This window comes from Monodon monoceros, unplaced genomic scaffold, assembly GCF_005190385.1.
Source record: "Monodon monoceros isolate NGI ecotype Baffin Bay Population unplaced genomic scaffold, NGI_Narwhal_1 Super_Scaffold_4, whole genome shotgun sequence".
In the NCBI taxonomy this organism is placed as follows: Eukaryota; Metazoa; Chordata; class Mammalia; order Artiodactyla; family Monodontidae; genus Monodon; species Monodon monoceros.
Genome location: NW_021703781.1, coordinates 1248179 through 1276170, shown reverse-complemented (window position 1 = coordinate 1276170; position 27992 = coordinate 1248179). Strand labels below are relative to the sequence as shown.

General features: G+C 48.7%; 1 protein-coding gene across 3 annotated transcripts in view; it reads right to left on the bottom strand.

The window, feature by feature from the left end:
• GALNT2 (polypeptide N-acetylgalactosaminyltransferase 2) overlaps window positions 1–27992 on the bottom strand; it is a 175208-nt gene that overhangs the window by 70972 nt on the left and 76244 nt on the right. For 2 of the 3 annotated variants that reach the window (XM_029245304.1, XM_029245305.1), the window contains exon 2: window positions 8746–8839. In XM_029245304.1, coding sequence (XP_029101137.1) covers window positions 8746–8839 — 94 coding nt within the window. Of the gene's footprint in view, window positions 1–8745; window positions 8840–8946; window positions 9038–27992 lie in introns of those variants that run through there. The other variant, XM_029245307.1, reaches the window with a different exon arrangement.

Genomic DNA, 27992 nt, shown 5'->3' with positions numbered 1-27992 from the left:
ACTGACAAATAAATACTCTATTTGAAACAACACTTTAAAAATCAGCATTGAAAAAAAAAATTCAATGGTTCAAGCTAGAAAACACGATGCTGAATTAGCAACAATAATCACGGAATCTAAGGGCAAACATCCTCCACCCTGGACCTGCAATGTGGAGCAAATGCTTTTCGCTCATAGGGTGAGCGGTTAAAAAAGGTTGGAGGCCATTGCCTGGGGGCGTTACTGCGCTCTTATATCAGGCTCTCCATCTGCCAGTGGATTTCCTGCCCACACTGGACTGAGTGCTACCTCCTCCCATCCATCCACCTACACATACCAGATACCCAACACCTAGAACACAGGAAGCCGCTGAGTTCCTGAACAGCCTACTCACAGAGTGGAAAGTGCTGTGACCATGGTTCCTTGCAGACCACAGAATTCTGGCTGTGCCCAGGATTCTTGGGGAAAATGTATTTCTTAACCACAACAAAATAGTTTCTAAAGGAAAAAAAATCATGTGTATGATGGCTGAGGAAGAAAAAAGGTTTCAACAAAAAACGAAGATAAAGTCCTTCAAAGGCAAAATAAAAGGACATGGTGCATTCATCAAAGGTTATTAAGTAATAACTTAAAAAAGAGGAAAACCAGGGGCTTCCCTGGTGGCACAGTGGTTGAGAGTCCGCCTGCCGATGCAGGGGACACAGGTTCGTGCCCCGGTCCGGGAAGATCCCACATGCCGCGTAGCGGCTGGGCCCGTGAGCCATGGCCGCTGAGCCTGCGCGTCCGGAGCCTGTGCTCCGCAGCGGGAGAGGCCACAACAGTGAGAGGCCCGTGTACCGCAAAAAAAAAAAAAAAGAGGAAAACCAGTACATTCCTATGCCTTTGAAGATAGGGAAATCAACTGTATAACAGTTAAGGACATGAAAACCCGGGTCAATGCCACATTGATTTTAACTACAGGGTCTGACTCTAAGTGGTCACGTCTAGGACATGCCCTGAACATGACTTCTCCTCCACTCCCCACATATGCCTTAAAATTCAAGAGAACACTTGGCTTTGCTAATAGGAGACAACCCACAGGAAATCTCTCATGAATCCACACAGCAGAAGTACATCCTATTATTATAATAAAGAAACGCTTAAGAGCTAACTCTTCCATTCAGATACGCTCTCCACTGCACGGGTAATGCCTATCACATAGGAAGGGACTGTGGCTCGGGGCTTCGGAGTCGGGGGGGAAGGAGGAGGCAGACCTAATGGAGACGTCTAACGCACACACATGCCCCCAAGTCTAGTGCAGCTGGGACATGTGGAGGGTGTAACACAGGAGGGTCTGGACTCCCTGGGCTGACGCCTTCCCTCCCCAAGAAGAAACACTAACAATCAAATTCTCTGTCACCATCAAAGCAAAATTTCATGAACTAACTTCCTGGTTCCAGTCCTGCATGTAAAGAGTCTGGACGTCATCACTCCATTCCAACAAATAAAAAGCTGAACAGGCTGAAAAGTCAAGTCCTCGTAGATCCCTCGGAGAAGTGAGCTCACAGGGCAAACCGCTGCTCCCAGAACTGGGGAGACCAGCAGGTGAATACAGAGGGTCAAAATTTCCGGGGCAGCAAGTTCTGCAGGAGGTAGAGCCAGGGAGGGACCCGAGCAGCACAATGAACCACTGGAGGCTCACTGTGGGCGAGCCTTACGGGTAAGAACTCCGGCGGGGGAGGCCCAGGGATCCCACAGTTCCGTGACTTTCACCCCTTCAGGCATCCAGTGGCGGGGGGAAGGAGCCGTTCTGAAATAGTGGAAGCACTCCGTTGTTAACAAAGCCAGCCCTCGAGAGAGCTAATCAACCCGGAGGAAGGGGAATGCCCAGCTCCGGGGGACTCTAACCATCCTGTCCCACCTGAGCGGCAGGACAGCTGAGAAGCGGTTGTGAAGCTGACACCTGGGGCGCAGGCTCACTAGGAGACTGACACCTGCCACATAAGGACAGCACGCCTCCACTCCCCGACACCTTATCAGCACATCACCAAAGGCCTGGTTACTGGGGTTCTTTTTACCTAGGACATCGTATCTGGGTTCCTAAGAAAAAAATTCCAAGGCACACTAAAAGGCAAAAAGCATAGTGTGAAGAGACAAGCCAGCACCAAAACCAGACTCAGATATGGCAGGATGTTGGAATTATCAGACCAGGAATTTAAAGCAACTATGATTACTACGTTAAGAGCTCTAATGAAAAAAGTAGACAATATGGAAGGACAAACGAATACTGTAAGCAAAGAGATGAAAATTCTAAGGGAGGATTATAAAAAAATGCTAGAGGTTAAAAACACTAACAGAAATGAAGAATGAGTTTGAGGGGCTCATTGGAAGACTGGCCATGGCTGATGTGAGAACCTCATGGCTCGAGGCTATGACAATAGAAACTTCCCAAATAAAAAGCAAAGATGAAAGAAAAAAGATTGAAAAAAAAAAAAACAAGCCCAAAACAAAACAAAACAGAATACTGAAGAACTGTGGGACAACTACAAAAGGTGAAACATGTGTAATGGGAATACCAGGAGAAGAGAGAAAGGAATAGAAATATTTGCAGTGATAATAACTGAGAATTTCCTCAAGTTAATGTCAGACACGAAACCACAGATCCAGGAAGCTCAGAGAACACCATGCAGGATAAATACGAAAAAAACTACACCCAGGCACAGCATATTCAAACTGTAGAAAATTAATGATAAAGAAAAAAAAATCTTCAAAGAAGACAGAGGGGAAAAATACCGCTTTAGAGAAACAAAGGTATGAATTACATCCAACTCCTCATAAACAATGCAAGCAACAAGAGAATGCAATGAAATAACTCAAGGGTTGAGAGAAAAATTCATCAACTTAGAATTCTGGACCCTGTGAAATTAACCTCTAAGAGTGAAGTTCTGGGAGAAATAAGGACTTTCTAAAAACTGAGGGAATCTGTTGCCAGTAGATCTGCCTTGCAAGAAACGTTAAAAGAGGCTCTTCAGAGAGGAAACTGATTTAGGTCAGAAATGCAGCTCTCCATAAAGAAAGGAAGAGAATCAGAGAAGGAATAAGTGAAAGTAAAATTACATTTGTAATTTTTCTTATTTTTTTTTAATAAATTTATTTTATTTATTTATCTTTGGCTGCGTTGGGTCTTTGTTGCTGCGTGCAGGCTTTCTCTAGTTGTGGCGAGCGGGGGCTACTCTTCATTGCGGTGCACGGGCTTCTCATTGTGGTGGCTTCTCTTGTTGCAGAGCACAAGCTCTAGGCACGCAGGCTTCAGTAGTTGTGGCACACAGCCTTAGTTGCTCCACGGCATGTGGGATCTTCCCGGACCAGGGCTCGAACCCGTGTTCCCTGCATTGGCAGGCGGATTCTTAACCACTGTGCCACCAGGGAAGTCCCATTTTTCTTATTCTTAATTGATCTAACAGATAACAGTTTGCTCAAAATAATAATAGCAACTGTGTATTTGATTCTGTATGCTTATACATGTTTATATATATGAATGGCGTATGAAATGCATGACAGCAATGATACAAAGAATGGGAGGGAGAGATTCATAATATTTTGCTGTAATACACTTGTGCTAACTGTGAAGCAGGACAGTGTTGTCTGAAGTTAGACTTGGATTAGCTGTAAAAAAAAAAAAAAAAGGTAAAAAAGGGAGAAAATGGAATCATATAAAATGTTCAATTAAAACTACCAAAGGCAGGGACTTCCCTGGTGGCGCAGTGGTTAAGAATCCACCTGCCAATGCAGGGGACACGGGTTTGATCCCTGGTCCGGGAAGATCCCACGTGCCGCAGAACAACTAAGCCCGGGCGCCACAACGACTGAGCGTGCGCACTAGAGCCCATGAGCCACAACTACTGAAGCCCACGAGCCTGTGCTCCTCAACAAGAGAAGCCACCGCAACGAGAAGCCCAGGCACCACAATGAATAGTAGCTCCCACTCGCCGCAACTAGAGGAAGCCCACGTGCAGCAACAAAGACCCAATGCAGCCATAAATAAGTAAATAAAATATACATTAAAAAAAAAATTTAGGGCTTCCCTGGTGGCGCAGTGGTTGGGAGTCCGCCTGCCGATGTAGGGGACACGGGTTCGTGCCCTGGTCCGGGAAGATCCCACATGTCGCAGAGCGGCTGGGCCCGTGAGCCACGGTCACTGAGCCTACACGTCCGGAGCCTGTGCTCCGCAACGGGAGAGGCCACAGCAGTGAGAGGCCCGCGTACCGCAAAAAAATAAAATAAAATAAAAAAAAAATAAAACTATAAAAGGCAGAAAAAGAGTGGAAGAAAAAAGAACATAGAACAAGGGCAAGGAATAGAAAAGAATAACAAATATGGTAGACATTAATACAACTATATTAATAATCACTTTACATTGTCAATGGTCTAAATACACCAATTAAAAGACAGAGATTGTCAGAATGGATCAAAAAACAAGACCCAACTAACTACATGCTGTCTACAAGAAATCCACTTTAAATATAAAGACACACATAGATGAAAAGTAAAGGGGATGGCAAAGAGATACCTTTCTAATACTAATCAAAAGATGGCAGAAGGAGCTATATTAGCTTCAGACAGAACAAACTTCACAACAAGGAAAGTGACCAGGAATAAAGGAGGGCAATACGTAATGCTAAAGAGGTCAGTTTGCCAAGATGACATAACAATCTTTAATGTGTATGTGCCTCACAAGAGCATTAAAACACATGAGATAAAAACTTAGAGACCTGCAAGGAAGAACAGATGAAGCCACTATCATAGCTGGAGACTTCTCTCTCAGGAAGGGACAGATCCCGCAGGCAGAAAATCAGTAAGGACACAGGTGAACTCAACAACACCATCATCCAACTGGTGATATAACTGACATCTACAGACTCCTTCATCCAACAGCAGAATACATTCTTCCAAGCTCACATGGAACAGTCACCAAGACAGACCACATCCTGGGCCATAAAACACAGCTGAACGCATTGAAAAGAACACAAACCATATAATATCTGCTTTAAGACCACATTGGAACTAAAACTCAATACTGGAAAACCTCAAATTACTTAGACATTCAACAACATCCTTATAAAGAATGCACAGGTTAAGAACAAATCTTAAAGAAATTAAAAATATTTTGAACCAAATAAGAATGAGAATACAACTTACCAAAATTTGTGTAATGTAGTGAAATCAGTGCTTGGCAGGAAACTGACAGCACTGAATACAATATGGAGAAGAAGAAAGACTTGAAATCAATCATCTAAGCTTCTACCTCAGAAAACTAGAAGAAGAGCAGAATAACCCCTAAGTAAACAAAAGAAAATAAATAATAAAAATTATAAATCTAAGAAATAGGAAAAAACCCTGAAAACTGGTTCTTTGAAAAGATTAATAAAATCAATAAGCCTCTAGGCAAGCTAACTATGAAAAAAAGATAGAAGACACAAGTTAGAATATCAGAAATGAAAGAGGTGGACATCAATACAGATCCCATGGACATTAAAAGGAGAATAAAGGAATACTATGAACACCTCTACGCCTGCAAATTTGATAACCTAGATGAATGGACCAATTTCTTGAAAGACAAAATCTCCATAACTAGGACAGGAAAAAATAGACAATTTTAACAGGGCTATATTTATTTTAAAAATTGAATCAACAATTATTAACCTCCACAAACAAACAGCACCGGGCCCAGCTGAGTTTCTTGGTGAATTCTACCAAACACTTAAGGAAGAGATTATACTAATTCTCTACAATCTCTTCCAGAAGATAGAAGCAGAGGGAACACTTCCTACCTTATCCTATTAGGCCAGCATTACCCTAATAACAAAACCAGACAAGAAAAGAAAACTATAAACCAACACCTCTTGTGAATATAGATGTAACAATCCTCAACGAAATATTGGCAAATTGAATCCAACAATGAAAAAGGACTGTACACCATGACCAAGTAGGATTTATCCCAGGTATGCAAGTCTGGTTCAATATGAAAATTAATTAATGTAATCTACCACATTAAGAAGTTAAAGAAGGAAAGTCACATGATCATATTAATAGATGCAGAAAAAGCATCTGACAAAATTCAACACTCATTCATGAATAAAAACTCTCAGCAAACTAGGAATAGAGGGGAAACATCCTCAACTTGATAAAGAGCATCTAAAAATACCCCTTCAGCTAACACCATATTTAATGGTGAGAAACTAAAAGCTTTCCTGCTAAGATCGGGAACAAGGCAAGGATGTCCTCCCTCATCTCTCCTTTTCAACATCATACTAGAATTCCTAGCTAATGCAGTAAGACAAGAAAAGGGAACGAAAGGTATAATATAGATTGCGAAGGAAGAGACAAAACTGTCTTTGTTTGCAGGTGACATGACTGTCTAGGTAGAAAATCTGAAAGAATCAACAAACAAAAAAATTCCTGGAACCGATAAGTAATTATAGCAACGCTTGTTATAATTGGAAGGTACAAGTTATACAAAAGTCAATTGCTTTCCTATATATGAAGAATGAACAAGTGGAATTTAAAATTAAAAGCACAATACCATTTACATTAGCGTCCCCCAAATCAAAATACTTTGGTACAAGTCTAACAAAATAGGCACAAAATGTATATGACCAAAACCATAAAACTCTGATGAAACAATTTAAAGAGAACTAAATAAATGGAGAGATATTCCATGTTCATGGATAGGAAGAGTCAATATTGTCAAGGTCAGTTCTTACTAACTTGATCTGTAGATTCAACACAATCCAAATCAAAATCTCAGCAAGCTATATTCTATGGGTATCAACAAACTAATTCCAAAGTTTACATGAAAAGGCAAAACAAACAGCCAAACAAAAAAAACCCAGAAAAGCCAACACAATACTGAAGGGAATGAACAGGTTGGAGGACTGACATTACTCAACAACTTCAAGACCAAATATAAATCTAAAGTAATCAAGACAACACAGTACTGGGGAAAGAACAGACAAATAAGTCTATGGAAGAGAAAACAGAGCCCAGAAATAGACCCACATAAATATAGTCAACTGACTTTTGACAAAGGAGCAACGGCAACACAATGAAACAACCATGGCCTTTTCCACAATAATACTGGAACAACTGGATATCCACATGCAAGAAAAAAAAAAAAAATCTAGATACAGACCTTACAACCAAATGGATCACAGACATAAATATGAAACACAAAATGATAAAACTCCTAGAAGACAGCATAGGAAAAAAATCTAGGTAACCTTGGGTATAGCGATGACTTTTTAGATACATCGAAGGTATAATCTACAAAAGAACTCATAAAGCTAAACTTCATTAAATTAAAACTTTCTGCTCTGGGAAGGACACTGTCAAGAGAATAAGAAGACAGGCCACAGACCGAGGGAAAATATTTGCAATCACACATCTGATAAAGGACTATTATCCAAAATACTCAAAGAACTCTTAAAAGTCAACAATAAGAAAAGGAGCGACCTGATTAAAATGTGGGCAGAAGACCTGAACGGACACTTCCACAAAGTTTTACAGATTAGGGAATTGCAAATTAAAACATCAATAAGCTACCACTTCCAAACTATCAGAAGGGCCACAATAAAAAAAAAAAAAAACCATGACAACACCAATCGCTGGTGAGGGTGTGCAGCAAAACGAACTCTAATTCATTGCTGGTGGGAGCGCACAACGGTGCAGCCACTTTGGAAGGTAGTTTGGCGATTTCATATAAACATAAATGTATTCCTACCATATGATCCAGCAGTGGCGCTCCTTGAATTTACCCAAATGAATTGAGAACTTATGTCCACACAAGAAAATTGCACGTGGATGTTTACAGGAGCTTTAATCATAACTGCCAAAACTTGGAAGCAACCAAGATGTCCTCTGGAGGTGAATGGATAAATAAATTGTGATATATCCAGACAACAGAATACAATTCAGCGGTAAAAACAAAAGTGCTACCAAGCCGTGAAAAGACATAGATTAACGCTCAATGCATGTTACTAAGTGCAAGAAGCCAGTCTGAAAAGGCTACGTCTGAGCTGATTCCAACTATGTGACATTTTGGAAAAGGCAAAAACCAGGGAGACAGTTAAAAGGATTGGTGGTTGCCAGGGATTGGGGGGAGAAGGGATAATAGGCAGAGCACAAAGGATTTTTAGGTCAGTGAAACTGCTCTGTAGGATACCGTAGTGGTGAATTCATGTCACTGAATATACAACACCATGAGTGAGTCCTAATGTAAACTATGGACACTGAGCCATGATGATGCATCAGTGTTGGTTCACTGACGATAACAAATGGCCCATCTCGTGGGGGATGTTGATAGTGGCGGAGTCTGTGCGGGGGTGGGGGGTGGGGGGGGTGGGGGGTGTCTATGGAAACCTCTGTACTTTCTGCTCAATTTTGCTGCAAACCTAAAACTGCTCTAAAAAAAAGTCTGTGAAAAAAACAAAAATCTGTGAACCGATACATCCCATCCTGTATTTTTTATTCTACTGATATTTTTTCTTCCAAGAAATTTTTGTCACCTCCCAGTAAACTCATTTCACCACCCACTAAGGGCCTGAAGGAAGACAGCAAAACATTGCTCTAGGGCAGTGTCTCCAGCTGCCGTAGGAAGTGCATTCCCTACCCCACAGGCGATACACTCCAGATGCCACATTCAGCTCATTCACAGTTAGTGGGCAAGACAGGTCCCCACCACCCACCAGCAGCCCAAGGCTGGCCTGGCCCTGGGAGCTGCTGCAGTACCTGGAGGGAGGGTCTCCATGCTCTGTGCTTTCTCATCCCCGTTGCTGTGATGAAGGTCTTTCTTTTTAATTGGGTCAATGTCATTCCAGTCCTCCTGGGGGAGCAAAGACACCAAATGAGTCGACACGTTCCTGGAGCCCACCTTCATTCATCAGGTCAATAAACAATGAGTCCTCCCATCCGGAGGACTGCACCCCAGACCTGCTCAGTGGTGGAGACCCAAGGACAGAAGTGAGTCTGTCCAAGTTCTTGGCGTGAACTTTCCAAGGAAGGACCTGTGTTTCTCTCTCCATTGTCTACGTGTATCACTTATCTATGGAAAGAAATACTCTGGAAACTCCCTGGGCTTTGAGGATCTGGGAGGGTGGGGAAGGGAGATAGGGAAACTGGATTAAATAAGAGAATTCAATAGTGGTTAATTAAATCAAAGCCATTAAAATAAGGGTAGCTCTCCAGATGTCTTCTATGGCTTAAGGGCACCTTAGGATCAGAGTCTCCCTCAGGGCCATTGAGCCCTGCTCAGAGGTTGTGAAATGATTCCTTTCATCCCACTGAATAACAGTGGAGGAAGGGCAAAGGATGGCGGAGCTTTTCCTCCGCTCCTCTAGAAGGGCTGCCAGTGGAAAAGAGCTGCAAACTAAGGGCTTAATGTAAAACCAGAAGAGAGACGCTTTGGTAGAATTTATTCAACTCATCTACACGAACAATTTAATCTATCAACATTAATCAAACAACCCCATGACCACAGAGCTAAATATATTTTTCAACCACTCGGGATCTGATTTCTGTGAATACGATAAGAAAGGTTTCCGTATATAACCCAGATAAGAAATACCCCTCAGCTAGTAAGTTTCCCACACAGACTTTGGTGGGCCAAGCCCTGTCAACTGGCCATTTCCCCAGCAGACGCTATTAGGATGTTGGCGGCCTTAGGTCACCTCCCTCAGGGGAGACCCAACCAGTTCTGCTCAGGTCTGTTCCACTAACATTCCTCCAACCAGCATGGGCTGCGGGACCGCTGGGGGCATTTTGGCTCCTAAGACGCGAAGCGAGATCTGCAGGAAGCATTCATTCTCAGGGGCTAGGCCAAATCAGACATCTTTTTCCCAAAGGCAACTTGCTCTGCCAGTAATCTGCATTTTTACTCAAAAAGTAGAGTAATTAAAGAGAAACGGCCTCAGTCTCCTCCTCTGGAGGCCAGGTTTTCCTTCAGTTGCTTCTGAGGTGAAGTGAAGCTGGTTTATCCCCTCAAGGCCACCATGGGGATGATGGGCGGGGGCACTGGGAGGATGACTCCCTGTAGACACAGTGCGCAGGTCAGGAACGCCCTGCGCCTGGGTGGTCCTAGCCCACCCCGGCAACCTGTCACAAGGCCTTCTCAGGCTTTCAAGGGGCCCAGGTGCTCCGACTTTTGAAGATCCTAGCCCACATTGTAACAAATGTATTGAAATGCATCTGTATCCCAATTTAAATACTTTTTGCTGCGAAAAAAATGTTTTGAATTGTAATTTGGCTTTCGAGATGACTTGGTTATAAATAAACTTTCAATTTACCATGGGCAAAGATTTCCAGACAATCTTGGCGCCTGCAATGGAGTGAGAGAATCTGGCCCACTCTCTGCCTTCACGACATAAAGAAACGTGCGAACACTAAACCCAGCAAGTAATGAAGTTAGCAGAGTCACACTGGGTAGACTTCTAATTAAGCTTATTAATTTTTATTTTGCAGCTTGCTTGTAACATTTTGTGGCCAACAACTTTTTCCCTCAGGCATCTGGCCTACTACACACACTGGCTAATGGATCACACCATTTAACCTTGTACTCGAATAAAATCGAAAGTGAATGAAAAAAAAAAGTGAACATTGCTGGTGTGGCCACCGCACTGTAATTCACCAAATCAACATCTGTAAGTCAATCATCAATGTTTTCTTAGAAAAGAAATGTCTCCTTCTTCCCACAAACAAGATTGACTGGTCCATATGTAACACTCCCTAACCTGTCTCCCCACCCCCACTCCCCGGGACAGTGAATTGAGCCCACCATGGAACTAAGGCCAAGGATGAGGACCTGCTATATAACGAGGGCACCGCAAGGTCCCAGTAGGTGACATGATGCTACGTGCTATTTATGAATACCTACTATGCACCAGGCACTGTACAAAGATACTTTTTCATCCTGGCAACAAGCCTGCCATTTTATAATTCCTATCTTACAATGGGGACACAGAAGATCAGAGAGGTTACGCAAATTGTCCAGGTTACACAGTGGGTGAGCAGCTCGAGTTGGCCCTTTATAAATCAGGATGGGAATGGCAGCCCAGGGCTCAGTTTGAACCAAGTTACAAGAGCGTGATTCTCACAATGTCAGAAAAATCCAAGAATACGTTTCTAGGGAGTCATCCACAAAGGACTGTTTTGTTCTGGACTCCAAGTCAAATAGTGCAAATCACCATGTTCACTGCCAATTCCCAGAGTAGGAGGGGGAGGAGGAAGATGAGAGGAGAGGAAGGGAGGGGAGGGGGAGGAGGGAGGGGAGGGGGAAGGGGGCGGAGGGGAGGAAGGGGAGGGGAGGAGGAGAATGAGGGGAGGAGGGAGGAGGGAGAGGACAGGGAGGAGGAGGAGGAGGGGAGAGGAGGGAAGGAGGAGGAGGAGAATGAGGGGAGGGGGAGGGGAGGGGGAGGAGGGGAGGAGGGAGGCGCAGGGGGAGGAGGGGGAACACCTCTGCCGCTAATACAGGGCACTTCCTAGGTGCCCAGCCCCATTCTAGACCCTGCCCACAAGTTCATCCTCCTTAAGGCGCTAGTACTGCCCCATTCTACAGCTGAGGAAGCTGGTGCACCAAACACCGAGTCACACAGAACACACAGTGAGGTCAGAGATGAGCTGCAGGAAATTTAGTGCCAGGGCCTCCAGGGTCTCGGTCATCCCAGTGCCCCGCCCTCGGAGAATACAGCTCCCCTCCAGCACCAAGGCAGCCCAAAGTAGAGGAAAACAGTGCATTTCCCAGTCAAAACACGCCAGGTCACTCTAAATTCCTCTAGTTCGGGCCGGCCCACCTGATCCACCGGCTGAGACGGTGCCCGCACGACCGCCTGCCACCCGCCTGTCATGCCTGCTCTGCGGGTCACCGCCCCGCGCCTCTGCCGGACGTTAGGGAAGGGCCGAGGGCCCAGGGGACACCCCCGTGGGACAGCATGGCCCGTGCCCGTGTCACCGCCCCGCAGCAGAGAGTCTGGACCGGACCCCACAAGAGAAACAAGGAAACAGAACGACAGGGAGGAGAGGCGAGACACTCAGAGACTTGAGACTCGTGTTCTGGAAACGTCACTCTGGTCGTGGTGAGGGGCTGATGGAGGGGACAGGAGAGGGGCCAGGAGGCCCGAAGGGCGAGGCAGCCAGGGCGGGGCGGCACAGCTGGCAGGGGGTGACAGTGACCCACAAGAAACGGGGGAAGTCGTTTGGGTGGGGGAGGGGTGGCGCCAGGAAGTGAAGACCGGTCTGTTCTAGAAATGCTGGGGTTACCGCGAGATACCAAGAGGCGGAAAAGAGATGGGGATTGGTGACTGGAGCTCTGGAATGGCCCGGAGTGGGGGGATGGCGGGGGTGACCCGAGTGAGGACAGGGTCCAGGGTGGCAGGAGAGGCCAGCATTTCAGGGACAAGTAGGACCCACGGCACGCTGGGACGAGCCCCTGCCTGGGAGCCAGAGCCTCGGGTTCTGGCCACGGCTCTGCCGGTGACCCTGGGGGGCTGAGCAAGTGACCTGTCTTCTCGAAGGCAGGGACGGGGGCTAAGTGCCTGGAGGTCCCCTCGGAGTCCCGGGGAGCAGCCCCTCGCAGGAGCACTTGATCACTCGTGCTACTTGTAATCCGCTAAGGGTCGGTATCTAGAAGCACTGCAGGTGTCCTTTCAAGGTAGGGGCTCGGGCACATTTCTTTTGTACCCACAAAAGCGTGGCGGTGGTCTCAGGGTAACTGCTCAATAATAAATGCAGCTGAAGAAAACCCTCATCCTATTTACTCAGATTGATTTAACTGGCTTTGCTCACTTTGCAGTGGAAGCTTTTCATTATAACCACCCCCCTCCCATACATTTGCATACATTATAAGACTAATTTACACCAGTGGAGGCTCCGTTTAAAAATGGAAATGCACCGAATACAAACATATGGAGAGGCTCTCTCGCCCAGTACCTGCTGGTATCCAGGACGCGCCACAACTGCGCTGCTGGTTTTCTCCGTGTTCAGAGACTCAGGGACAGACAGGTCCTCTTTTTAGTGACAACCATAAACTGCTGGGATTAGAGGAGTAATGATGTGGTTTGATGCTGGGTCAAAAGTTGCAGAGAATTCAAAGCCTGTGATCTGATCCGTAAGCCCGCTATTATTTCCCAGGATGCAGACCCATCTCTGCTTTGCTTCTCCTGCCCTCAGAGGGATGCTGATACTATGAATACGTAATGACTCACCCACACACAGAAGATGCTGCAGACAAATGCAGACCAGGGAAGGCTAGCTGGTCCTCACTGAAAACTGAATTCTGTCAGGAAATGTGACCCAAGAACTAGGATTCTCTACTGACCAGACTGAGACGACTCCGCTGCCCGCCTACTCGACTTTACAGCCTTGGCTGCTACATCCACATGCAGCCTCCGGAAAGACCCAGAGAGCCTCGACTAGCGCACTGAGACCCTCTCTTCCTTGTTAGATGGCATTTGGGCCAGATACTGCAAACGCTAATTCCCCCTACTCACTAACTTACCTAGCTGGTAGTTATTATTATTAGATATTTGAATTTGATTAGTTTTCAGTCCAAGAGCCCAAGGCATGCATTATTCTTACAGATGCATACAACAGAAACAGTCTATCGCCTGAAGCACAAGAGGAATTAAATCAGGCCATGAGTGAGACCAAATGAAAATAAACGACTGAGGAACGTCTATTTATCTACCATAAGTAAAGAGTTCGGCCGACAAAATCCATCCTATTTCTAAGTAGGTAAAGCAGCAACGACTTTTAACAAAATGACGTTATTTTCAGAAACAGTAAATCCGATGATAGGTTGGTTTCTTGAACAGTTATGAAAATTAAGTGTAAATATAGGTTTAGTTATTAAAATGGTTTTCTCCACTCTATTCCCAATGTGATCTGTCTCTGTTTCAAAATAAGAGGAAAAAGGGACTTCCCTGGTGGCGCAGTGGTTAAGAATCCACCTGCCAATGCAGGGGACACAGGTTCGAGCCCCGGTCTGGGAAGATCCCACGTGCCATGGAGCAACTAAGCCCGTGCTCCACAACTACTGAGCCTGTGCTCTAGAGCCCGTGAGCCACAACTACTGAGCCCGAGTGCCACAACTACTGAGCCTGTGCTCTAGAGCCCGCAAGCCCCAACTATTAAAGCCCGTGTGCCACAGCTACTGAAGCCCGTGAGTCACAACTACTGAAGCCTGCGAGCCACAACTGCTGAGCCCGTGCACCGCCAACGGAAGAGTAGCCCCCGCTCGCCGCAACTAGAAAAAGCCCGCGCGCAGCAACGAAGACCCAACGCAGCCAAAAAAAAAAAAAAAAGAGAGGAAATAAATAAAACGTGCACTTGGTTTTTGCCAGAGACAAAGTTCCAGTCCCGGCAGTGGGTGAGCCAGGGCCAAGAGGGAAGCGGGTGGGACAGAGGCGGGGAGGCCGCCGTGGGAGGGGCGGGCACAGCCGGCTGGCAGGACTGCCCCTGAGGCTCGGCAGATAGCTGCCAACTTGTTAAGGGCACTAGGCCAACCCTCATGTCACAGATGAGGAGAGAACCAGAAGGGCCAGGTGACTTCTGTGTTCCCACCTGCTGCCAAACCAACACCCTCAAAACTGAGTAACTTAAAACAGAAAGCACTTAGTATCTTGCACAGCTTCAGAGGGTCAAGAATCTGGCTGGATCCGGCCCACGGCCTCTCGTGAGCCCACGAGTCAGCTGGGGCCGCCGCCATCTGAAGGTCCGACGGGGCCCAGGGATGCTTCCAGGACGGGTCCCTCCAGGGCTGCTGACTGGAGGCCCAGTTCTTCACCAAGAACTCACCCACAGCTGCTGGCCTCCCCCAGTAAGTGACCTGAGAGGGGAAGAGGGGCGGGGGAGGCGGAGTCGAGGGAGAGAGGAGGACCCCAGGCCCGGTCCTGGAAACCACACGCGGTCGCAGCTCCGTGTCATCCATGAGAGGCGCGTCACCAGTCCTGTCCAGCCTGCACCCAAGAGGAGGGGCCTAGACCCCCTGGCGAGAGGAGGTGCACAGATTCTAAAACCACCACGTTCACCGACGCCGTAAGACTTGACAATGGCAGCGATGAGGCCAGAGAATCCCGCAGGCAGACAGAACACCACTGTACCCCAACGGCGATTCGCGTGTGCAAGTCTGTGCAGTAAAAATGTCATCGCACCTCACGCTGCCCCCTTACCCACCGCCCGATATAAAGACTATTCCCGCCTACGGTAACGTGTTTGAATTACGAACCACCACCAGAATAAACATGCCTACACATGGAAAACTAGATAACAAAGAATAAATGTATACAGCTAAACCATCAAAGGATGCCTTCATTAAGTTTAAATGCCTAACGCTTTGTTAGCAAAGGTAAAAACGTCGCTGGGGAGGAAAAAAGAAAACAGACAGGTTGCTTTCACCCTCTGCTTATGGAAATACATGTTGTCACCTTCAAATTCCTTCAGCTGACTAGACCGTATGCTCAGAGGCAGATCAAGTTATCAAAAATACCATCTGAATGACTACCTGATTCCTTTCTCACCAACTGTCTACCTTTCACTGTTACTTGATGACTGTTCAGTGATTACCACCACCATGACCAATCTGTACAGCAACATGCCAGGTTGGGGAAAGAAAGCCAGGTTGCCAGATGTGTTAAAAAGATGCGATAATTTCTATTTCCACAGCCCACTTCTTAAGAGCGCGCTGCCAAGCTAAGACACTGAAAACTCGTTAAGGGGTTTGCTTGAAAGCACGTTTAAGAGTGGATTTAGTTTCCGGCTGAAGACCTAGACCCTCCCCGCCCAGCATTCTCCCTCTGAAGTGACCACAGGGGAACCACAGAGGGCTCATCCTTGTTTCTAACTGGTCAGGGTGGGGACGAATCCCGAGGTCTTCTCTCCAGAGGGTGAGGAAGGCTCTGATACAAGGTGACAGCATCTAAACCTCTGCTTTCTACCTAGGGCATGTAACCCACTGACAAAGTGACAAAGGTAGTTTTAACTCACTGGGAAAGGGTCCTGAGGAAAGAAGGCCGGAACGCCTGGGGAGGCCCCTCAGCTAGGCTAGGCGTCTCCTAACACTGGGAGCCTGCAGTCCGCAAACACCCACATCTCTGCATTTATAAAGTCAGAGCGTGGTTGCTGCTTCTAAGTAAGAGACCCGCTGGAACGGTGACTTGGTGTAAGAGGAGGAATGTCCTCTTCCCTGCTGGTCGTCACTGGAAGAGGAAGGGGTAGTGCTGGGCCCAGGCACCCCACCGCTTCTGAACACTGTGTGGGCGGCAGTGAGTCCTGGCCCAGCCCATCCTGTCTCATCACTTCGGGCAGAGCTGGTAGAACAGGCTGCAGGAGCTGCAACAGCTCAGGTGAGCTTCCAACAGCAAGCTCCCGCCAGAGTCCCAACCCTTACTCAGGTGACAGTCAACGGGCTGGGGGTTAAAGAATCAGGGCCTGCGCGGCCAGCGAGCCAGGCAGCGAGACGGCAAGGCCAGTCTCCCTGAGGCCTGGTCCTGCCCCCGCCCGCTGCATCCCAGCCTCTGGGCAAGAACATCAGACAAACCCCAGATGAGGGATATTCTACAAAATCCCTGACCAGGCCTCCTCAGAACTGTCAAGGTCATCAAAACAAGGAAGGCGGGAAACTGTCACAGCCCAGAGGAGCCTGAAGAGATGCGATAACTAAATGAAATGTGCTACCTGGACAGGCTGTTGGAACAGAAAAAGGACATTAGGGAGAAACTCAGGAAATGAGAATAAAGTAGGAAGCGTAGTTAATAATAACATTACCAACGTTGGTTCTTTAATAATAAGCGAAACTGGTTACGGGTGCATAGGAACGCTGCACTGTGTTCCCATTTTCTTCTGTAAATCTAAAACAGCTCTAAAGATAAAGTGTGCCCGTAGATCTTATTTACGTAAAAGGAAAATAATCATATTAAACACTCCTGAGCCAACACCTATCAACCATGTATTTCCAGGGTGTCTCCATTTTTAATGGCAATTTTAAGCCCTCTCCCTTCAGGGAACTAAGGTGTGGGTCAGCATTTCCTGATTTTAAAGCCAATTTTGCAATGAGACACACACCCAGGGGCAACCTATTTCACGCCACAATCCCTTTTCAAGAGCAATCCATCAATCCTAACGCCTGTGCTCACGGCAGAGTGGCAGGTGGCCCTGCGGGGTGGGCAGGTGGGGAATACAAGGAGGGCTATTAACATTCCTTATTCCTTGCAAGAGTTTACGATGCAAGACCGCTCTGGGTCCCAAAGCAGATGACAAAGGAGAGGCCACAGCTGGGCTAAGCGTCTGACATTTATGGCCTACTCCTTTATCACGGGCTCTCATTCCACCTCCTTCTTCCTGTAAACAGAGAAACGGCTTCTCCTGTTAGGAGTCTTGGACAAAGTCCCTTCTTAACTGCTGCCCCTCACGTTCTGGGATTCTCAACATTAGCTGAAGCAGGTTCTCTTACTTGAGGTAAATGATGAATTGCAGCAAACTTGACTAGAAAAAATGTCTTTTTACAAAAAAAACAAAAAACAAAAAAAACCCCAATGTATTTTAGAAAATTCTTTCCCCCGTGACTTATGTAAAAGTCAATTGTTTTTTAATATTGAAAAACAGTAATTCCCAATAGATGAGGAAAAAAGTGGCAGGAGAGAGGTTAGCATGTAGCCGCCTGGCCAGGCGCTGAGCAGAGCTGCAGGGAGAAGCAAGCGCTTCCTCGGCGGCCCCGCACCAACACGTCCTCCCTTCCACCTCCAGAGGCCACGCCCACGCCACCCCCCTCCCCGCATTCTCATCTCCTCCAGGACCCTCTCCACGCCCAGCCTGGCGGCTTCGATGCTCTGGCAAAGCGGCTTCCCCACTTGCTTGGGCTCCCAGGTGTATGCAGGCTCGCAGAACCGGCTGCAACGCCGCCCTGTCACCAGTAGGTGCCGCCAGCTCGCACTACGTCCCCTCCACTGGGGCCTCGGGTCCTCATCCCACAGGTCCCTGCCCTGCTCAGCTCGGTAAACACCTGAGTCAGAACTGGCTCCGGGGAGGGATGGGTGAGACGAGACCCTCCATGGGCACCAGATCTTGAGTCTTCTGAAGAGCGGCTCCAGGGGAAAAGTGGGTCCTAGAATGAGATGCGAAGGCTCCAAGGGGGCCCAGGGTTACAAATGAAATGGAAAATTTGTAACTGTTTTTCCCCTTCTCTAATCGCAAATCCTCACAGAATCATAAATTCCTAGAAGTGTGGCCCAGGAACAGCTGACCAAGCATGAGCGGGAAGGCCCATCACCCAGTGACACCCAACGCACAGGAGCAGGTAACCGCCCACCACGGTGCACGCAGCCGGTACTGGGGGAACAGTCTCAGTTCAGGGAGAATGTGGATGTCGATCCACCTCTCTTCTGAGACAACCAGAATCACAGAGACCTGGCGTCGGGAAAAGGGAAGACGTGGTGCAGTAGGGGAGGGAGGCAGCTTTCCCAGAGCCGCCCTGGGAGAGGGGAGGGCAGAGGGCCCAGCCCACGCCCAAGGCCAAGGCCAAAGCCAGGCAAGGCCCGGCAGCCTGAAGGCGGAAGGAGGTGGTGTTTGAAGGATCTGTGAAAATTCACGTCAAGGTCAGCAGGTAAAATGAAGGTGACCACGTGGATTTCTTTAAAGGGAATTAGTGATGTGCCTAGAGTACCAGAAACACCACGTAGGAGGTACATCTTGAAAGATGCATGTCACCGCAACCAAGGAAATAAACTCGTGAGCATCTCAGTGAGATGGCAGGGAGAGATTTTCTGAAATTTCAAGCACATGAGCAACAGTAAATGGGAACTGTTCAGCATTGTCATTAATTTAAAATTTACATGTTCTCATCAACATTCTCTTGATTTAGAGTTCAACGGCTGCTTGCCAGGTGAATATTACCCACACACTCCAGAAGGGCTGTCCTAAATCTATTTTTCTAATGAGGTCTTTATTAATTACAAATCCCCCTTTCACGATGGATTTGTGCAAACTGAACACTCATGCACCATTAGCCCATTTCACAGAGAAGTGACACCTGGGAAAGGGGGCTGAGGCGGTACCACCGGAGCCTGGATTCCACTCGAGCCTGTTCCAAAATGCTGGTTTTTCTACAGTGCCAAGCCCTTTTCCTCCAAGGTTGTTTAGATCAGATTACAGAAGCCAGGTGGACCATTCACATGCAGCCCCTAACGTGAGTGACCAGCCCCTAACGAGAGCAGGACTCCGTGTGGAGAGACCGGCCCCCATGAGCAGGAAAGCCAGCCCCGCTGGGCACTGGCCGCCAGCAGGTTCCAGGGGTGCTGTTTGCACAGAAGCCCCTCCCTCTTTTGTTCTGCCCTGGGACAAGGTGCACGGTCCCAGTCAGGGACAGGCTGCTGGATTCTTTACCTCTGGCACACTTATTTACATGTCCATTCTCTGCCCGGGGGCCTTTTCCACACAATTCCAAGTATGTGCTATTACAACATGGGCTACAGATGTCTCACTCCCTTATTTAAAAGCAAAAGGTTATGAAGGGTAAGCTGGGACGAAGTGAGAGAGTGGCATGGACATCTATACACTACCAAATGTAAAATAGATAGCTAGTGGGAAGCAGCCGCGTAGCAAAGGGAGATCAGCTCAGTGCTTTGTGACCACCTAGAGGGGTGGGATAGGGAGGGTGGGAGGGAGACGCAAGACGGAAGAGATATGGGAACATACGTATACGTATAGCTGATTCACTTTGTTATACAGCAGAAACTAACACACCACTGTAAAGCAATTATACTCCAATAAAGATGTTTAAAAAAAAAAAAGGGCTTCCCTGGTGGCGCAGTGGTTGAGAATCTGCCTGCTAATGCAGGGGACACGGGTTCGAGCCCTGGTCTGGGAAGATCCCACATGCCGCGGAGCAACTAGGCCCGTGAGCCACAACTACTGAGCCTGCGCGTCTGGAGCCTGTGCTGGGCAACAAGAGAGGCCCGCGCACCGCGATGAAGAGTGTCCCCTGCTTGCCACAACTAGAGAAAGCCCTCGCACTGAAACGAAGACCCAACACAGCAAAAATAAATAAATAAATTACTAAAACTCCTACTCCCAACATCTTAAAAAAAAAAAGCAAAAGGATAGAATGTAAATTAGTTGAACTTGACTGGAAAGCAATCTGACACCACATACCAAGAACTAGAAAGACGTGTAACTTTTAAGCTGAGAAACGTCATTTCTGTGAATTTATCCTCATGAACTAACCCAAAATAAGAAACAGATTTTATGCATGGATGTTGCAGCATTGTTTATAAAAGAAAAAAAGAAGAAACTTAAAACATTCACCAATAGGAGGTGAGTTAAATTATGGTACAGCCTCTCAAAAGAATATTATGCAACCATTAAGAATTATAAAGACCACACAACCATATGCAAAATGCATATAATACATTAAATGGAAAAGCAGGAGACAAAATTTTATGTACACAATGAAACAAACTATAAAAAAAAAGGTTATCCATATAGATTAGCCCGGAATGAAATGCACTAAAATAAAAATGGTTGTGTTGAGAGTGGAGAATGATGAGTGTTGTCTTCCGCTTCTCAAACTTTCCGTCATATTTTTAAATTACCTTCGTGAATAATAAATTTTAACACAGGCGTGTTTAGGTTGGAATTTCAAACCTACACACTATTTCATATCATTAAGGCATCAGGCTCACGTATGTCCTGAGGCTACAAAAGCTGCCCAAGGTCTAGAAACAGGTGTGAGGCTGGCCCTGCTTTTAAGGTGTGAGGTCGAGGCGCTGTTCTAGAGCCCGCGGAGGTCTCCCCTGCCCTGGAACTGGAGACGGGCCCAAAGAGGGCTGCTGTCCAGGCAGGGACTGCTGGACTCTGCCCCGACAGGCCTGTTGAAGGGCCCAGCTCTCTGTGTCCAACCCTTTCCCTACTGAGCATTTTTTTCCAAGAAACTGGACAACAAAAGACCGAACTGATCTTGCGTGCTTGTGGCCACGGCTGGCACTGACCTATTAAACTAAGGGGCAGCTAGACCTTCCCACAAGTTCCCTGGTGATTACGTGCAGAGACCAAAGCCCATTGTTCTACCAGGCCCGTCCCTAACTCAAACTCGAGAGAGAACGCAGGGGGGCGGATCACAATGGCAGTGATGCCGTCTCCACAAACCTGACATTCACTGAGCACTCCCTGTGAGCAGGGGCCCTAGGGCAGCTGCGTGCACATATTTCAGTCACTCTTCATGGCATCCTTGAGGGGCAGTATTAACGTCTCCATTTAAAAGACAAGAAAATTGAGAACCAAAGAAACTGAATCAAGAGCACATAACAGGGCCCTGGTGGTGCAGTGGTTGAGAGTCCGCCTGCCGATGCAGGGGACGCGGGTTCGTGCCCCGGTCCGGGAGGATCCCCCATGCCGCGGAGCGGCTGGGCCCGTGAGCCATGGCCGCTGAGCCTGCGCGGCCGAAGCCTGTGCTCCGCGGCGGGAGAGGCCACAGCAGTGAGAGGCCCGCGTACCGCAAAAAAAAAGAGCACATAACAAATGGGTAGTGAGCGCGACAGGGTCACACCCCGGTCTGACCGGCCCAGGGTCCATGCTCCGTCCACAAGGCCAGGCCAGCTCTGGGCGGACGGTTGGCCCCCTGGAAGTTAGAATAACTAAGCCCAGCTCCGCGGCCTGACGCGCCCGGCTGGTCAGACAGTAAATGGGGGCAGCCTACCCTCCCTCTTCTTTTATTCAATTTTAGAAAATTATCATCTTACACTAATATTTGTTTTCCAAGGTTGCTTTTCCTGCCCACACACTTTACCTTGTTTAATCACAAGGAGAAATGGGGTGGAGGTGATCTGCTGCATGGAACTCAGGGTTCACAGACCAATTCTGATTCCTGCGCTGGAGCTCAGAGCAGTAGGAATCATGACGGCTACCCATGATGACGCTGCAAGAATTAAGTAAGACAGGGTGTGCGGAGGATGCTAGCCGGGTGTGACACGTAGTAGGTTCTCAATAAAAAGGAAGCCATGGGGCTTCCCTGGTGGCGCAGTGGTTGAGAGTCCGCCTGCCGATGCAGGGGACACGGGTTCGAGCCCCGGTCCGGGAGGATCCCACATGCAGCGGAGCGGCTGGGCCCGTGAGCCATGGCCGCTGAGCCTGCGTGTCCAGAGGCTGTGCTCCACAACGGGACAGGCCACAGCAGTGAGAGGCCCGCGTACCGCAAAAAAAAAAAAAAAAAAAATGTAAGCCATGTCCCACACCACGGCCTTGGAAGGTTAAGGCACTCCATTTTAGGGCAGAGCAAAGTAAACCACAAAAAAATCACCCAAATTACTCAAGATCCCACAGGTACAAAGAGCAGTCATGAGACTTCTATCCACTGCAGACCCAGAGTCCGTGGAATTCAGGAATCAGCACCGAGATATGCCAGCCCCACGGAGCTTGTTCTAAGCGGTGCTTGCCTCTCACTGCTAATGCATGTTAATTAACCGAGATATGCCAGCCCCACGGAGCTTGTGGTAAGCGGTGCTTGCCTCTCACTGCTAATGCATGCTAGTTAAAGTCTAAGAATTGCACCACCTCTTCTGACACAGGCATTTTTAAATGTTGAGTTTCAAACAGCCAGTTTACCTGTTAATTTACTCTCTGCAGCCCAAAGATTCATGTGTCCGTTGGCTTTGGAAGTAGAAAGAACGAGATTCAAATCTGGGTTCCAGAAATGTGTAAATTATCAATCTTTCGAATTCTCAGTAGCATTACCCAGAATGCTAGATTTTGAGAGGATTAAGGAAAGTAAATGTGAAATACTTTGAACACAGTAGATGTTACCACCTTGAGGATGTGTTGGACCAGATGAATGAAGCCCCGGAAAGAACTCATCAGAAGGCTGGCGGGCCTTACATGGGTGTGAAACTGCAGAGTTGACTTGAGTGAAATCAAGCACAACATGCAAACTCCCTCTCATTCATGTGCACCCAGGCCTACACAAAAGCACATAATCCTGCATCCCACCGGCAAAACCCACGAACTGGGAGCGCCAGGATTTGTTTTTAAAGAAATTCCGCTAGGGAGCCTCACCAAAAGGCTCATATTCTTCCAAAAGGGACTGGGCAGCTTAAACCAAAAGATCTAAATAGAAACACAAAAGAAATGGAACATCAGGATTGAGGGGAAGGAGGAAGCAAATCTGAATTCTCACTCTGAACTTCGCAGAAACAGAAGTAAAAGAACTAACAGGAACGGGAATTAAGATGTAATGAGGACCAGTCAATGGCAAGGAATCTGCCCAAGGTGAACAGGACATGATCAGGCAAGAGCCCAATTCAGACCAGACGTTCTCATCACACGTGAAGTGCTAAGTACCTTAACACACACTGGATTTCTGGTGGAAAATCCTAAAATCTGTCGTGAACGAAATGGATTTGGAATCACAGGTGGTGCTGGAGGAAAGAGGCCGCGTTTCTTTCTCTTTTTTTACATAAATTTATTTATTTATTTTTAGCTGTGTTGCGTCTTCGTTGCTGCGCGCGGGCTCTCTCGAGTTGCGGCGGGCGGGGGCTACTCTTCGTTGCGGTGCGTGGGCTTCTCATTGCGGTGGCTTCTCTTGTTGCAGAGCACGGGCTCTAGGCGCGCGGGCTTCAGTAGTTGTGGCTCGCAGGCTCAGTAGCTGTGGCTCGCGGGCCCTAGAGCGCAGGCTCAGGAGTTGTGGCGCACGGGCTTAGTTGCTCCGCGGCATGTGGGATCTTCCCGGACCAGGGCTCGAACCTGTGTCCCCTGCATTGGCAGGCGATTCTTATCCACTGCGCCACCAGGGGAGTCCTGAGGCCTCATTTCTTCGCTGCTCCCCCCACCCAAGGAGCTGTAGTGCACGGCCCCAAGCCATCTGGACCCCGGGCTGGGCCCTGTGACTTGCTGTAGCCGACTGCGTGTCAGAAACCAGGAAGCAAGGAGGGGCTCGTCAGCCCCTCAGAACACGGCCCTGTGGTCCCCACATGTAAGAAAGCCGGCTGAGGACCCTGGAGAGCCGAGGCGCCCCAGACAACAGGCAGCAAGGACACGCGGGTGAGGCCGTCTTCGAACACCCAGACCACTCAGCCGTCACTTGACTGCAGGGATGCAGGTGAGCCTCGGGGAGCCCAGCAAAGAACTGTCCGGCGACCTACAGGATTGTGGGAAGTCATACACCAGCCCTGCTTCAGGAGGGCAGGCTGGGCAGCCGCAGGTAAGGGCCACAAGGATGCAGGACAGGCCCAAGTAGGAAATCCCCAACAACGGCTCCACGGCATCAGGAAGCCACTTTGGTATGGCTGCTGCCCACAGACACCCTGGGCGTAGACATGCCAGGGCAATTCAGGCCAAGGATTCCGCGTGGAGCAAAACCAGTGCCAAACACACAGCTTGAGCAACAGCCTGCATCGTGAATATTAGACCCCCCCCGGAAAATATAAAAAAGCATCTGAGGGAGCCAGTGCATCAGCAGGGCTAAAAAAAAAAAAAAAAAAAAAAAGAGAGAGCGAGAGAGAGAGCTTTTGAGTTTCAGAAGCCATCTCTGATATAACCAATTTATTGATTTAACAGGTATTTTCTTGAATGTTTACCATAGGCCAGGTCCTCTCCTAGGAGGCAGAGATGAAGAGATAATTGTACATGGTCAGGCCCTGCCCTCAAGAGTATCAGACACCTGGTGTGTGATCCTGGGCACATCTGTGCCCTCCCTGGGGACAGCGGTTAATGGTCACTGCACAGGATCTCTGCAGGCTCCTGGTAGTGTCTGACACACACTACACGTGCAATAACACTAGTATCGATACTTATGTTACCAATGACACGGGCTACATGTTCAGTAACCCTAGCATCGATACTAACGATATCACCAGTAGCATCAAGTAAAATCTTGATACTAATGGTGGCATCGTTGCGCTGTGACACGGAGATGGGCTGGAGAAGTTGCAGGAGGGAGGACGTGAGGAGGGGCTGTCAGCAGATGGCAGTGGTCTGCCTGGGGAAAAAGAGAGGAAGGTCTGCTGAGGGTGCAAAGACTTAGGACGCTGGCCCAGGACTCAGAGAGGGAGCAGCTGTGGCCAGAGTTGGCCAGCCTGGCGGGAGGAGGCCTCCCTCTGTGCTGACCAGTGTTCAGCCGGCCCCGCTCCACAACTGGCGGCCTTCACCCTGCACAGGCCTCCCCTCGGGTCAGTGGTGCCGCCTGCCTGGGCAGGACCAAGAAGGCCCCGAGCGACCTGGGCCCCTGAGGCCAGAGCACACCCCAGGGTCCTCGAGGGCTCCGTGTGTGGTCCCGTGCGGCACGCAGCCCTAGGGCCAAACACGAGCAAAGAACCCTCCCTCTCCCGAAGAGAAAAGTCGGGCGCATCTGGTCCCAAACTAGACTAGTTTTCAGGGTCTTCTTCAGACTGGGCCAAAATGCCAAGCAGGGATCCAGATAAAGGAGGGGAGTTGGGTGAAATTCTCTGGTTGACCCCAGCCTCACACTGAGGGCCCGGAGACCCTAATAAACTGAAGGGAGCAGTAAACACACTGGGAGAAAAGCAATAGAGGGACTTGGTGCCATGGGACAGTTCACGTTTCTATGGAGGAAGGGGAAGCTAGTGAGAGAAAAGGAAGTTCCCGAGGTAAACGCAACAGCACGTCCACAGCGGCCAAGTGCAGGATGGAGGGTGCCCTTTCCAGGGCTGGGCAACCGCAGAGCAGAGTTGACAGACGGTGGGTCAGAGGGTGTTCTGTGCGAAGCTCTACGTCACCTGCTGGCCCTCCCCGCCACCTCTAAAAGCGGTGTGGCAGCCTTGCCAGACACGTGGAAGCTGCCCCTTCACCCACTTCAAACATCCTTTGTCAGTAAACAAATCCCCGTCCGGCGGTGGAGACCTGGACGGCGAGGGGCTGGGGCGCTGCTCAGAAACACTCTGGCGCCACAGACTCGCAGCTCTCTGCGGACGGACAAGCCCTCCAGGCAGCATCCATCCAACTGACTCGGAGGCTAATGGTGCAGAATCTGCATCCACGCCACTGGGACGGAAAACGCGAGAGCTCCTGACAGAGAGAAAAGGACAGGCCCCGCAAGTCTGGCGGTTTGCGACCTGATGTGATTTACACGGAGGGAGGAGTGACGGGAACCCCTGCAGGAGGCCTGGCTGCCCGTCTAATGAGGAGCTCGGGCTCTGCGGCTTCAGCCAACCACTTCCGCTCTTCGGCCAACAGGGGGTCCCTGGCGCACATCATCCTGCAGACCATCCACTGGCCCAGCGTCCAGCAGAGTGTCCTGGGAGGCCTGGCTTTCACTCCTGTTTCTGGTGGTTTTTCCAAAACGAAAGTTGGTGACTTCACGGCTTAGTTTCCCCATCTAAGGAAGGGAGTCCACGTTAGCAACAGCTTCATGCCTCCCTACAGTCCCCTGCTAGACGCACTGTGTTCAGGCCGCATCCACGTGCTGGAGAAACACACCGGCCCCTGACTGGGCCCTTATCCGTCCTTGCACAACACACAATGCCACCCTCACCCTGCCACCCACTGCCTGGGCAGTGCGGAGGGCCCACCGTGTTACGTCCCATCAGGTAGAGCTGCTCCTTCGATGTCCCTGCAGTCAGACCCCAACTCCACCCCACCCCCTGAGCTCATTTCCCACGGACCCTCAGTAAGAGGGGCTAGTTTCCACAGGTACCCCGGATACACCGAGATCGTTCTCACTTCCTTACCTAGGCTCGAGATTTTCTTTTTCATTTTTAGAGTAAGGTATAAAATACAGTGAAATTCACTCTCGTGTACAACTCTGATTTCTGACAACTGTTCACGAGCACCACCACAAGCAAGACACAGAGCCGTTCACCACCCAGAAAAAGTCCCCGTGCACCTTCACCCCACCCCAGGCAAGCCCGATCTGTGTCGACTCTAGAGCGCTGCCTTTTCTAGAATGTCATATAGACGGAATCAGGCCGCACGTGACCTCTGACCCTGGCTTCCTCGGCTCGCATGACGCCCCGGGATCCACCGCGTGTGCTGCTCCCTCGAGCTGTGAGGCCGTCTCCACCGCCAGCCACCGCATCCCATGTACAGGCGCCCACGGCTGGGTCATCCACTCCCTGGAGGAGGGCCAGTTAAGGAGTTTCCAGTTTGGGGCAAATGCAAATAAAGTCTTGTGAATTCTGGGAGCACATACATTTCCATTTCCCTCAGATAAATATCTACGTGGGGTTGCTGCGTGGCCTGGGAGCGTGTGTTTAACTTTGTAAGCACTGCCAAACTGTCCTCCAAACCGCCTGTGCCGTTCTGCACTCCCACAGCAGGGAGTGGCGGCTCTGCTGCTCTACCCTCACCACACATGCCGTTACCATTTCGGTTTTTTATTAAGTCATCCTAATAGGTGTATGTGACATGACGCAGTTTTCTTGTCTGCTGCAATTGTGTACTCAGTACACACCAAGTACCATGTTAATGGCTCACACATATCTCAATTAATGCTCATTTGAACTCTACAGTTAAGGGCTTTCAAATGAGGACGCTGAGGTGACCCCTGATCCAGGGTCAAATGACTGCAAAATTCACGGTCTCCAGCGAGATCTCTCCCAGGACGACCTTATTTATTCCTTCAGGAAGTACCGGGGCTCCTTCGTGCTCTGGCTAATACTCTACCTCCTGTGTGACAGTTTCTCCAAATCCTAACATGATACATCCCAGTCTGCCATTTATTGCACTTAATCAATTCCCTAGTTTGCCTCACTGATCTCTAGATGGAGAACCAAAGTATTCTCAAAATAACTCACGCTTCTGGTCTCCCAAGCAAGATGCTTCTTCTTGGGGCCAGAGCACCTGTCTCCCCACCACTACCCGTTCCATCTTGCGCATTTCAGGGACTGACAGGAACGCATCAGAATATGTAGAAGGTGTGTGGAGACCAAGGGCAGAGGTGTGCTCTAAAAAGCGGGCGCTGCCCACCTGCGCGCCACGGCCCCAGGGTCCCACAACTTGCGGGTCGCATCTGCCCTGCCAGGGGCGTCAGACGGTTAGGGCAGGTG